The sequence below is a fragment of the Leguminivora glycinivorella genome, chromosome 4 (genome assembly GCF_023078275.1).
Source record: "Leguminivora glycinivorella isolate SPB_JAAS2020 chromosome 4, LegGlyc_1.1, whole genome shotgun sequence".
NCBI lineage: Eukaryota > Metazoa > Arthropoda > Insecta > Lepidoptera > Tortricidae > Leguminivora > Leguminivora glycinivorella.
Window position 1 is genome coordinate 14,026,879 of NC_062974.1, and position 13,829 is coordinate 14,040,707.

The 13,829-nt window shown below is 38.1% G+C and overlaps 2 protein-coding genes across 2 annotated transcripts; both read left to right on the forward strand.

Moving 5' to 3' along the window:
* The first annotated feature begins 507 nt into the window (after positions 1-507).
* On the forward strand, positions 508-10,883 carry LOC125225645 (translocating chain-associated membrane protein 1). Its single transcript, XM_048129457.1, has 8 exons — positions 508-851; positions 957-1,145; positions 1,234-1,387; positions 1,736-1,913; positions 6,581-6,696; positions 8,432-8,577; positions 9,311-9,425; positions 9,654-10,883. Exons 1-8 carry the CDS (start codon positions 717-719, stop codon positions 9,749-9,751), a joined length of 1,131 nt encoding a protein of 376 aa, XP_047985414.1. The 5' UTR covers positions 508-716; the 3' UTR covers positions 9,752-10,883.
* A 1,833-nt stretch (positions 10,884-12,716) lies between these two features.
* On the forward strand, positions 12,717-13,412 carry LOC125225216. The gene has a single exon (XM_048128820.1). The coding sequence runs from the start codon at positions 12,717-12,719 to the stop codon at positions 13,410-13,412; it is 696 nt and encodes a 231-aa protein (XP_047984777.1).
* The last annotated feature ends 417 nt before the right edge of the window (positions 13,413-13,829 follow it).

Genomic DNA, 13,829 nt, shown 5'->3' on the forward strand with positions numbered 1-13,829 from the left:
AGAAAAACTCCACGGTTGCCGTACGGAGCGATAGCTACATAATGGACGTACGGCGGACCATTTTCCACACGATCGAACAGGCCTCGGACCAGACCAAGGTCGAGGTCCGGTCTGGTACTCACATCAGTCACATCATATACAAAGGTTGTCTAGGTTTGGATCTTGATAGTATATTATATAGATGATATGACTTTTCTTAAGAAATCCTTAACTTTCCTTAAAATACGTTTGCAAGCATGTTGCAAATGTGGTAAATGTTGCGGTTCTTAGTGGAACAAACCAATCCGGTTGTAGTTTCCTTTCCTAGATATTTTGGAATATAGTTTATAGCTTTAATTTGAGACAAAAATATTTTTGAGTATATTAAAATTACTAATTTAGTTTTTAAATTATTAATATTTGTACTTGTTATTAGTAAAACAATATTTATGATTAATAAATCTTTAATTGATCTTTTTAGGTGCCAACACAACAATCAACAAACGACAGCGCTGTTGACGTGCGTAAAGTGAAAGTGTCACGTCGGCCAATTCGCTGTCAGTAATATTTTTGTTCCCATATAATTTCTTATTGGCTGCTTATTGGTACGGGAATAACGCTAGTTTTGAAAAAGAAGGAAAATAATAACTATTACTTGTTTTATGAAAATTATCTTACGTGTGTAAATCAGTTGGTTAAGGACAAGATATCTCTGATCTAGGTTATTGCCGGGAAAAATGGGTGTTAAGCCTGCAATTGGAAGAAAAACTAACAAAAACCCACCGATATTTAGTCATGAATTTGTGATCCAGAACCACGCAGATATAGTATCATGTGTTGTTATGGTTTTCCTGGTTGGACTGATGGTTCAGGTACGTTCAAAGCAGTTGCCACGTAAGCCGAGTTTTTCGATGTTTCTTGAAATATTGTAACATTTTTTTGTATTGTGGTCGTTATATTTGTGGTTTCTGTTACAGTCAACGAGTCCCATCGCTAGTTTATTCATCAGTCTGCACCACAATGTCAGTGGCGTTGAGCCAACGAGAGATAATCCTAAGGGTGAATCTTTCTCGTACGAAGCGGGCTGGAAAGATTCTTGCGCGGTGTTCTTTTATTCGCTCGTGTGCATTGTGATGCATGCGATCCTTCAGGAATACTTCTTGGACGTAAGTTTCCACCAACACATTTATTGTTCCATATTCTATACACTTGTAATTTTTTCAGTATGAATGCAGTTGTCATGTCTTGTTTTAGAAAATATCAAAGAAGTTCCACTTGTCAAAATCAAGATTGAGTGCGCTTAATGAGTCCGGTCAGCTGGTTGTGTTCCATCTGGTGACCCTGTTGTGGGGTGGTGATGCTATTCTCCGAGAAGGATTTGCATTCAATATTTCACAGCTGTGGGATGGTAAGTTTTACCTCTTACATGTAACTAAATAACAACCTAGACAGCTGAGAATAGAATAGATCTCTTGGTAAATCTAGATTTTGAATAGTTTTAGTAAAAATAATAGATTCATTAGAACAATAGCGTTTGTAGCTGAGATTAGCAACTATGTACAGTACATTTTCTTTTTCTTATTATTTTCACAAGCACAGATAATGTGCTAATACACTTGACCCACTTGTGTAACCACATTTTCCTTTCTTCCATTTTTTGTACTGCATTAGTTGCTTAAAGATTTCCATGTCCAGCTGTGACAGATTAAAAGAGTGGTAAGGAATATGTGGATTGACAATAACTTTTTTTATTTAGGCTACCCAAGCCACCCTATGAGCTTCCTGTTGAAACTGTGGTGGATCGTCCAGGCCGCATACTGGCTCCACACTCTCCCAGAACTGTACTTCCAACGCATCAAGAAGGATGAGTGGGCCGGTCGTATCCGCCATGCTCTCATTGCATTCACTTTTGTGGCACTGGCTTATGGGTTCAAGTAAGTATCATGTTCACTATCAGTAAATTAATTAATCTAATCAGCTATAAGATATCTCTAATTGTCTTGAGTAATTAATTAAAGTGCACATTTACAAATGTGTATTGTTGCTAAATAGAATTTGTAAATAATTCATGGTACTTTCAGTTTGTTTTTTGCTGCACTCATTCTATGATGATATGATGACAGCTGTTTATCAAAACACTGCATACTAAAAGAATCTTTTCAATACATATGGTGCTACTTTATTGCACTGGTGTGAGAAGTTGTAGGTACTTACTTTATAATGTGCTTATGTCGAAACTTCACTGGGCTATATGTACTGAAAAAGTTGTAAGATACACGTGGAAAGAGGTCCCTTCGGTCGTGTTTGAATTTGTCGCCACTCATTTCGAACTTCCTCTTTTCCACACTTGTATCGTAATGTACTTGTAGAAAACAAAGTAAACCAAGAAAGAAGACTAACCCGAAACGTTTTGCCATTCGTTTTTGAGTGGCTTTGTCAAGTAAAAGCACAATAAATCAATAAAAATATATATGACCCTAAACTCTTCTTTAATATTGTGTCAGACTGTACTTCTCGTGGGTCACAGACCAACCCCTATAGACATCCATTACAAGACGACTCGCGGTCACCAGCCTTACTTGTATTTGCCATGATATAAGCGCGGGCGCTCGTCGTGCCCGATCAGTAACGACCAAGTAACCGACCCGAAAGCAGCTCGTGTTTTTCGCAATAAAAAAATTGAAAAAGGGTATTTTGATGCCTTAAAGATGTCCACCTGTAGTGTGAAATGGTGTGGAAAGGTAACAAGAAGTTCAAATTTAAAAACGGACGGTATTACATTCCACAAATAAGTCATATTTATAATTTATTCAGAGCCGGCATAGGTCAACTTACACTGGCCACTTACGCGACAGTAGAGGGACAGTCATACTTCTGTCCCTTTTCATCTGGCGCGACTGCCTGCCTTCCTTGAAACGACCAATCGCAGCGCGCTAAACACATTCCCCTCCCGCTCCTCGCGCCCCAAGCACTGGTGATTTGTAGCACGCACAAAATTTACAATAATGGCACTCTATAGGAGGTTCTCTGTGTCGTGGGTACAAGCATTGAACCGTTCGTGTGTACTCCCCGTCTGATGTGCTCACCTTGGCCATTTTTCTGACGTCGCTCAACATGATGTTGTTTCTGCAACTCTGAAAATCTCATGTTTTATATTTAAACGTGGCACATACCCATAGAGCTTGGACTTGCCTCGCGCAGACATTGTATAATGTAACTCTTGTCCAAAACTCCCTTCAGTGTACTTGCATGTTTGACACAGTACCTTGGTTTCGATTCCCCTAAAAGCAGGGGCGGCTCACTCCGCGATTCTATCGCCGCGCTACAAGTACATGCCGGCGGCCGCGAGTTCGCGGCCTAATCAGGGGTGGCGCGCGTTCTCACGGAACGCACGCTCGCACCTTCTAATGTTACATTACATCGCGAGTTTTTTTAAAGGTTCATATGCGATGCCCGCGTGTGGAATGGCTAATAATGCATAGTTAAATAGATATCATGAATAAAATAAATACCATAGGACATTTTTAAACAAATCTACTACTGATTAACTCCCCCAAAAAGATTCAATGAGGCTTGTGATGTTGGAACTCAAACAAAAACATATAAATACTATATACAGGGTGTCCCAAGAATATGGGACATGAAGGGAAAGTACCTAAAATATCACAGATAGGATATATTGCTGAAAGAAGACTTTATTTTATTTTTAAAACTTAGTAAAACTGCATTTAAAGTTTTTTTTTTTTTTTTGAAAAATTGCATGGACAAAATTTAAGGCTAAGGAGTATGCTATGTAAAATGTTAAAATTCATGGTCTTCCTTTTATGTCCGACACTATGTTATTTAGAAAAAAATAATCCTTATGATGAAACGTATCGATCGGTATGACAAAATTACAGAATGATTTTTTTTTTCTCGTGTAGCGGGTTTGATTCCCGGTTTAACCATGTAATTATTTAAAAATCTATGAATGCAGTTTTACTTAGTTTTAAAAATAAAATAAAGTCTTCTTTTAGCAAAATACCCTATCCACGATATTTAAAGTACTTTCCGTTCATGTCCCATAGTCTTGGGACACCCTGTATATACTAGGGTGGAGCGAAAAAACACTTTTCTGGAATTAGCAAACCTAATAGTTTTCAATCAATGCCCCTTAGTCTATGAAGCCTTTGTGCAAATTTTCAGCTTTTTAAATCAACATCTTCTGCCTCCGCATTAGGTTTGAAATTTTGAAAATCTCATACAAACCTGAAAATTCAACTTTTAGATAAAAAATGTTTTTCGGCAGTAATATATTCAGTATACATTATTGATACAATATTATTACAATAAACTACCAAAAATTGCGAAAATAGCGTTAAAAATCGCCAATTTTCAGTATTTTAGCGGCTATTTTGGCGAATGTATTGAAACTAGACAAACTGGCGATTCTTGACGCTATTTTCGCATCTTTTTGTAGTTTCTCATAATAATATGTATCAATAACATATACTAAACATAATACTGTCGAAATTTTTTTTTTATCTAAAAGTTGAATTTTTATGTTTGTATGAGATTTTCAAAATTTCAACCCTAATGCGGAGGCAGAAGATGTTGATTTAAAAAGCTGAAAATTTGCACAAAGGCTTCATAGACTAAGGGGCATTGATTGATAACTATTAGGTTTGCTAATTCCAGAAAAGTGTTTTTTCGCTCCACCCTAATATATACCTAGAAAGTACTCAAGACTTGAATATAATAGTATAACATTTTATCTGAGTATTAATTCGTTTTAGTCCAAAGGCAACCCTACCGCCGGGCGCCGCGCACGTGCGGCTCGTTTCTTTGTTAGAATTTTGTAGGCATTTAAAAAGGCGGCATGTCGTGAACATCAAAGCAGTGGGCCTTCTGTACTTGTACTATTATATATTCTGTGCTAAAAGACAATTGCCGCCGATAGGTTTCAAGCCTAAGCATTCTATTATATCGCGACGTAAGTAAGTGTCTTCTGTGCTCCCGAATCCATAAAGCATAGCACCGGTAGAATCTGTCTTGTCTTGTGTCTCGGAAAGAGAATAGTTGTGAAATGTATGGGGTCCAATACATTCCACAACTCTTGACTTTCTGAACAAACTCTACATTCATTATCGGCATTATCGCTGCAAAATTTGCCATATAAACGTTTGCAAGAGTGTGGAACTCGCCTTATATTGGGTTACGTTCCAACATTTGAATTTGAACGTTTTCAATTTGACTTGACATTTTAATGTAAAGGCACGTCACCGAATGACGTTTGGGGCAAAAAATACATTTTGTGAAATTCTTGCATTTTTCGAATAATATCCCGGTTGCAAACAAATTAAGCATGCTCCCTTTTTATTTAGCGAGTCCCTCAGCTTCATACGACATCTTGTTTGCTTTGTAGCAGTCGGAAGCTGCTATGCGATGGCTTTCCTCACCAAACGCAACATAATATCACCTTACCTGCGTCTTCCGTGGCCACCAAGCGAAAGCATGTCGCGGTGGGTTGAGTAGGAACGCTATACAAACTGTCACCCGATGCTATCCCGCTGCCGCGAGCTGGATCCGCTCCTCTGACTCGACTACGCGTTTCAGGAACTTCATAAGAGGGTTCAGATCGTCGCTCTTCTTTTCGTTTACATGGAATCTCTGCCATGTTCGAAAACAGATTCAGGCAAGGCAAACTCAACTAAAGGAAAAAGTAAAACAGCATATTTACATATCTATTTACACACCTAAGGTTTGGAGAACTTGCAATTGCGCATTTAATTTACCTATCGTATAAGTGACCTAATTTACAGGAAGTATTAGGTAGGTACGTTTGCTAGTACAAGGTTAAGGAGCTCACGCACATAAATCATTTATGATAAATGTCGATCATCATTCCATCACGTGCAAACCTGGACTTCAATTTCTCAATAGCTTTCTTGTAGTTGGCTCCCGATGGCGGAAAGCTGTCGACAATTTCCCGTGCTGGAGTATCTGAAAAAGTGCACTGATAGAGGCACTGAAACTTATCTCCGTCATCTATTTATTGGTTGTCGTGGATTTTCTGAAATGTACTCTTCATGCGTTCGTTCTTCGAAATGCTGTCGTACATGACTTTTATACGCTCCCAGTCATCCATTTTTAGCCACTGCTCTTTCATACTCTGGTCAACGTTAAACAAGGAATCGGCTCAAAGCTGGAGTTTGTTGAAGACCGCGGTGATTTCGTCGATATTTGCCGACGCTAAATTAGCTTCATAATCGTGTTTAGCGATTGCAAAATGCCTCCTGGCTACACTGCGCTCTTTTCTTAGTAGGTATTTTCATTTTGTTTTACGGTCGCCAGATCTAGGAAACTATTAAGTATAGCACAAAAGAAAACTAACACGAAACGTTTCGCCATTTATTTTAGAGTGATATTGTCAAGTAAAAACTTAAAAATAAAACAGATTTAAAAAATTGCCGAGAGTAAATTAGCTTGGGCATTTCCTCGCTATTTTAGATTTGTTGCTATCTTGTTCACCCGTCAAATTGAAATTGAATATCTTTTAAGGCTTTTGAGAATTTAATTGAAAGATAGAACAATGCACTGATACAAATGTATTTTTGTCTAGATTCCAGCGCGTCGGCGTTAGCTTGGTTGTCCTGCACTCCCTAGCCGAGTTTGTGTCTCACACCTACCGCCTCAACGTCATCCTGAGGGGTGAGCGAGAGGACTTCATTGAGAAATGTAAGTTTTAGCACATTTGTGAACTCCATGTAAAGGGTGCTTAAGGACCCTTAGAAGTATTATAAGTAACACAAGCTTCAACTTTTAAATTATTAAGTAAGTATAATTCAAAACAGTAAGCTTATCTTGGCTACAATAACTAAGTAGTCTAAGTATAAAATATGTTAATTTCCGTAACGTAAGTGGAACACCCATGACAAAAGGTGTTAACTGTGTCGTGTCGATACCGATGTACCACTTTCTCTGTAGCTAAGGCCCTTTACACATTTTTTTTTGCTGGAATGCAATTATGGGTTCAATCGCGGGACAGTAATATGCCGGTAAATTTCCGGCTGGAGTACTCTCTTGCTTACTGCTTGTTGCCAGAGTCACAGTGTAAACGTCTCCTGACAGCCTTTTAATCTTACGGATGCCGAGAAACTACCGAGATTCCAACTAAGGGTCGCCCTCAGGACGAATCCGAACTTGACTCGTGGAAGTCGTGCATAGATTTACACTACCAATTTACAACCGTGTAATGCAACTTCGAACAAAGTAATGGTCGGTTTTAGGGTAAAAACAAGTGACAATGCAAGGGATAGGGTTTTTGAAAGGGGCACCCGGGCGGACCATCTCCTCAGATTATTATAAGTTACTAACGTAACAGATCCTTCACTTATTACGCTTTATTTAACTAATACTAATAAGCTACTACGTAAAACTCAGAATAATAGTAGGTACGTATGAAACAGCGCTCCTCGGCCACTTGTTCATTCGAATGAACGGCTAGCGAGTAGGTACTTAAGGCTGCTTTAAAAAAAAACGTCAAAAGAATGAAAAATTGATAGTTTTAGTCGGTGAAATACTACACTTTCCGTTATCCAATAGATTTATTTAATTCAAGTTCCAGTTAGAGCATCTTATTATCTTGATTTTTATAAGACTGGATTTTCGAAAACTAACTCACTAAATTAATTATGAATTTTTCTCTAATGCACGTTTAGAAAAACGCACGTATAGAGCTGAATCAGTCGATCTTATTTGTAAAATTTGGACAATTTTGAATATTAAAACGAGTAAATTTATAATTCGTATATCTTGTACCACAATCATTTCAGACTAGATTTTTATTTTAAGTTTTTGAAAAAGAGTAGACTAGCCTAAGGCGAATTCAATTTTTTTCAGAAATTACCTAAAATTAAGTGACAATTTTTTTGAAAATCTATATCACATCGAAGTAAGTTTTGTACTAAATTAATCTGCAACGTTTACTTAAATTGCTGTTATGCCTTAGTGATTATAAATTGCTATTATTGATTTTTGCCAATTTTTTGAAAACGAGCCTTCACCGGTACAATTATTACCACTTTTGGACATTTTCTCATATTTTGATCTAGATCAAGTAGAAAAAGTCCTATAATGTGATATATATTTATAAACTACTCGCAAAGCCCTTTAATTTGATACCACACACGGTATGACCGAGCGCTCGGTTGCGATTTCACTATTTTTAACACGAAAGCCCTCTTAACGCGCGACCGCGAGCGAGTGACGTAACGAGCCTGCCATCTCTGCCGTATATGCTCGGTTTGAGATTTTGAATTTGGGTTGGTCGATTCTCACCCGCGGCGCGCGGCGAGAACATGTCCGGCAAACTCGAACATCTGCGAATACATTATAAAGACGCGCCGGTTCAGAACGACCTAGGCCCTATACTATTATGTACCTGAAGACTAACTTGTGTAATATCGTGCAGTCGGGCGGCTGGTGAACGGCGCGGTGTTCGTGCTGGTGCGGCTGGCGTCGCTGGTGCTGGGCGTGCTCACCTTCTACTTCGGGCTGGCCGGCGCCGCGCCGCTGCTGCTGCGCGTGGGCGCGCTGTCGCTGCTGGTGTCCTTCCAGGTTAGTGTACCCTCGTTAACACTCGTAGTACATACCTACACCTAATTACCGTGCTTTCTACATCCTCAATGGCAAAAAGAGTAGAAAATAGTAGGGGCGCCACCGTCTATGTAACCCGCTATGCATGTGGCAACTATTTTGACACTTTTGTTCTGTATGAGAAAAGCAAATGTTGTTATGATAAAAAAAAAAATAGTTCAATTTGCCAAGTTTACTCTTTTTTGTCAAGCTGTAAGGATTTTGCTTACTACTATAGCTCTTTAGATGTGTCATAACACTAAAAGTTGATTTTGCAATGTTTTTAAATAAATAAGATTTGATTTATGGAGACATACGACGCCAATTAAATTAACGATCAGGGGCCCGTTTCTCGAAAGGTACAAGCCTGCTGTATTAAAAGTGCGCGAACTGTCAAATCGTATGGGTTGTCATGGAAACACACTTGTAATACAAGGCTTGTACCTTTCGAGAAACGGGCCACAGATAGTATTTTCTGCATACAAGTAAAATGTAATTTAATATGAATAATTCCACACGTATTTATTTATAAAATAAATCAACATTTAGCAAATATATCATTGAACATCTATCGCAAGAAGATAAGCAGAAATCGGAATTATGTTTCTTAGCAGTTTGAAAGTAGGAATATTATAGATAAACTAACACTTTATATTTCTTTAGACAATGAAATTATCGAGTTCAATATTAACAATGTATTTTTTCTTTCTTTAAGGTGTATCTCATGTTCAACTTCATTTCTGAAGCCATGAAGCAGAGGCAAGAGGCCCGTCAGTTGGCCCTGAACAGGCCGAAGAAGGAAAAGAAAGACAAACCTAAAAAGGAAAAGGGTAAGCTATTGCCTATTAATGCCTATATTTTTTATTACAGTTGTCATGACAGTCACTGATTATGTGTCACTGTAAACAACTTAAACAGTGTGCTATCAAAATAGTGATTTTACGGTTAGTTGGGTCGTCACAAATTAATAAAATTACTTGCTGAAATACTGCTGAAAATCATGAAATAGCAGTATATGAAATCTATTATTTAGTTGTTCATATTTTTTTTGTTTACAGTAAAGAAAGCGCCCGTCGAAGAATCCGATCTACCAGAGGTGGATCAGAACACGAACAAAACTCTGAGGCAGCGCCAGGCCGCCGCCAAGGCCAAGTGAAGCCCTCCTCCAGCCCAAGACCTGCACTTCCGACCCGACACGCCGCACGGCACATTCCTTCGACACTGACATGACGAAATATTTGTTCTACTAGATATTGTATTGACTGTTCCTACGCCCAAGGGTTATACTGTAAAATTATACCATGACATAATTAAACGTCGCAAAGGAGGAGATATTTTTGTAATGATTAGATCATACGTAAGTGCATGTCTGGGCTTGACTAGTTCAAAGAAGGTTGTCCTCTTCCCATGTTATCTCAGTCTTTCCACTACATAACGAGTCTTCATTTTTAATCTTCCTATATTCATGTAACTAATAAACAATGTTATGTTGTCAACAAAACAGAGCACAAAATATATATTTGTTCAACTATACCTAACATTACCTACTTCGAAATTTGTGTCACCAATCATTAGGCAAATTTTACTCCACTCGTGATAATTTAATGAAAACAAGACTTCGAGACATCTGTTGCATTGAGTTGTTAGGTAGGTGTATTCTACGTACTGTGCCGTTTATTTTCTCAAGTCATGATTTGGATAGACAAACGTACTGTCATATAAAAGTATAGTGGATACAGGGTTGTAAAATATCTCCTAAAGTGTAAAAATAAATGTAATAGGATAAAATGTTGTTTATATGAATATATTGATAAGGATTACGAGGTACTGTGTGTTCAACACTTTAAACGGAGGAACTGCATAATTTGCATTTTTAATATTTTTCAAGAATTCCAATACTGAGTTGTTTTAAATATATTCGTAATTATTTTTGTAATACGGATTTCTTTTTATTACATAAGTTCGTTTATTTTTGTGACTATTTATTCTGTAACATTCGAAGTGAAAATTGTTTTGGTGCTCGAGATTTTAATTTATAAAGGAGGTTTAGGCTTCGCAGAAGATTGCTCTGTTCGCGCTCGCTGGGGAGTGGGGAGCATTCTGTTACGCCATGAGATTGAATCCATGTTTGTTGTTATGTATGTGAACATTGTGAACTAAAGCATAAATGAAATTATTCTTCCTATTGTGAAATTTGTGCTCACAATTTAGTTATTATTCTCACATGAATTGTCAATTTTAAAAAGCTTGATGTTATTTTTATTTCAGAATAAATTTTGTAACAATAATATGAGAGTTTTTTTTTCTCCGTGTTCGATTCGCTTTATAATATCACGCAAAACTGCACACAGGGATTACAGGGCCTTACTAACTCTACTGAGGTTCTAACGTGAAATTGAAATTTTAATTTCATTATAATTCATATCGAGAGGAAATGCCTGATTACGACATTTTGCCATTCACAGTGACTTAAAACCTTTCTTTTATTTTATTACCTAGCTTATTATTTCAATTCAGTCTTCGTATTCAACTCATGGACGTGACATCACACCACTACAATATTTACAATAAACGAACGCAGATACATACCGGTCGTTCATAATTTTGCCATAAAACAAATACTCTAATGTTTTCTGTGGACTAGAAAACATAAAACTAAGTAATCTGTGACATCCCGTGCTATTAAGGTGGCTCGCCTGGGTTACCCGAAGCTCAGGCTGCGTTAGATGGCGTTAATTTGCAAATTACCGGTCTTATTTTTTTGTGGAGTCGTACAGGCATTTATATACTTTCAATTATGCTTCGCGAACATTTAATACTAAAATTGACATATTACAACATACATTCAACTTCTCATTGTAACGTTAATAACCTTAATGTATATAAATTTACTATTTTACACTATTTTTAAGTACCACTCACACATACAAACAGTGTTTTTGTATTCCTTCTAGTCGATAATTTCACGCGGCGACAGCTTGTTTAAATAGCCTTGCGGTAAATACGTGTTATCGCATGATTTGCATGGAAGTACTGGGTTCGAATCCAGGACTTTTTCTCTTTTTTTTTAATACTACGTCGGTGGCAAACAAGCATACGGTCCGCCTGATGGAAAGCGGTCACCGTAACCTATGGACGCCTGCAACTCAAAGAGTGTCGCATGCGCGTTGCCGCCCCATTAGAAACTTGTACACTCCCCTTTGCTGTGTGTGCACAGCAAAAAGGAGTGTACAAGTTCAAAGGAGGGTTTGGGTTGCCGACGACTCAAAGGACAATAGACGGAACAAATTAGTTCCGTAAGTCCTCCCGTCGTCAGCACCCCGCACCCTCGTTGAGCTCTGGCAGCCTTACTCACCGGCAGGAACACAACACTATGAGGCACTATTTTTTGTTTTATTATTTATACATAAATGTATATGTACTGAGCGTTTTCCACAAAAAAGATTAAAAACCTATTCTCTTACATGGTAATAATTATTGGATTCGTCGAACTCAGAATTTCTAACATAATTATCCTAATCTGATATTTTTAAAAAATCCAAAAAGTATAGATAAATTTTAGTTTCTAAAGTACGATTCGAATGATTTTTTTTCTAATTGTTTATTTTCGATGAAGCAAGGGTATTCAAATCGCTTTTGAAATCTTAAATTAGTAAATGAAAATGCAATAGTTAACTGAGTATCGTAGTGCTTTAAAAACTCAAGTGGACTTTTTTTATCTATAAGGAGTAATTTCGAGAATATATTATATTTATTCAGTTAGCGATCGAGCGCGCAAGCGGCCGGTTATGTGTTATTGTTAACCTGCTTGTTAAACTGCATAATTTATCTGCGCTATTGAAATCTGAACCCTATTAACGAGTTGTTACGGTCGTGTTTTCAATATGTCATCGTGTAATAAATGTGGTGACAATTTTATTGGTGATGGTGAAGTGCCGTGCTCCTTTTGCGGAGGTCACTATCACTATAGGTGTTCTGGACTGCAGGAAAACACTTACAAGAAGATGACAGCGGAAAAAAAATCGAATTGGAAGTGTATCCCTTGCCGGCAGTCGGAAAACAATGAGTCACTATCTGAACTCTTGAAGGAATTCAAAGGTTTTAAGGTGCAATTGCAAAACATGCAGAGTGGTCTTGACCAAGCAAATGCGGGAATTGCTAATCTCGAGGGGAAGTTCGCCTTAATCGAGGATCGCCTCGAGAATTTCGATGTTCGGCTTACCCTCACGGAGGATAAAGTTGACCGTCTCCCAGGGATTGAGGAAAATCTCAAGCAGCTTCAGACTGAGTTTGCTACATTGAAAGCCAATGAAAACGATAGAGATCAGTTTTGCCGGCTCAACAATGTCGAAATTAGTGGTGTTCCCCAAAAAGACAGCGAAAATTTAGTGTCAATCCTAAATGCTATATGTGTTAAGGTTGGTTTTGGCCTGCTCGATACTGATGTCGATTCTATACATCGCGTACGTCGATTCCCGGTTTCTGTGAGTAACGGTAACCGCGCGGACCCCAGGCCCCCGGCGATCGTCGTGCGTTTCTGCCAGCGTCGCCGCAAGGACCAGCTGGTGACGGCGGCGCGCGCGCGCCGCGGCCTGACCAGCGCGGATGCCGGTCTCCCGGGCCCGGCGGTGCCTATCTACGTGAATGAGCATCTCACGGCTGTAAACAAGGTGCTACTTAGGCGGGCTCGTGACAGGAAAGCAGAGTTGAATTTCAATTACCTTTGGGTTAAGCAGTGCAAAATATACATGCGAAAGAGTGACAGTTCTAAGGTGTATGTCATAACGAACGAAGCCGACCTTAAGAAATTAAAATGACTGTTTAATTTTATCAAGTGGTTTAACTTAACTTTTAGGTATTTAAAGAGGATGTCGATAAGCACTTTTCATAAAATTAATTACGCAACTAGTGTACTATACAATTATATTCAATATAAACCCTATGGTTACGAAACTAGTTTTCCAATTTACGGGATCTCGTCTATAGTTTTATTGTTACTGACTCGCCTGAATAACAGTTACAACATATTTTTTCTTAATTATTATAAATTCTTAATTCAACTAAAATAGAACATAATATCTCAATCTATTATCAGAACGTAAGGGGATTGCGGACCAAGTCTCACTCATTTTTATCGAGTGTCATTAATTCGAACTATGACCTCATTTGTTTATCTGAAACATGGCTGAACCCTGACTTTTATAGTAGTGAGTATTTTGATAGCAGGTATGAAG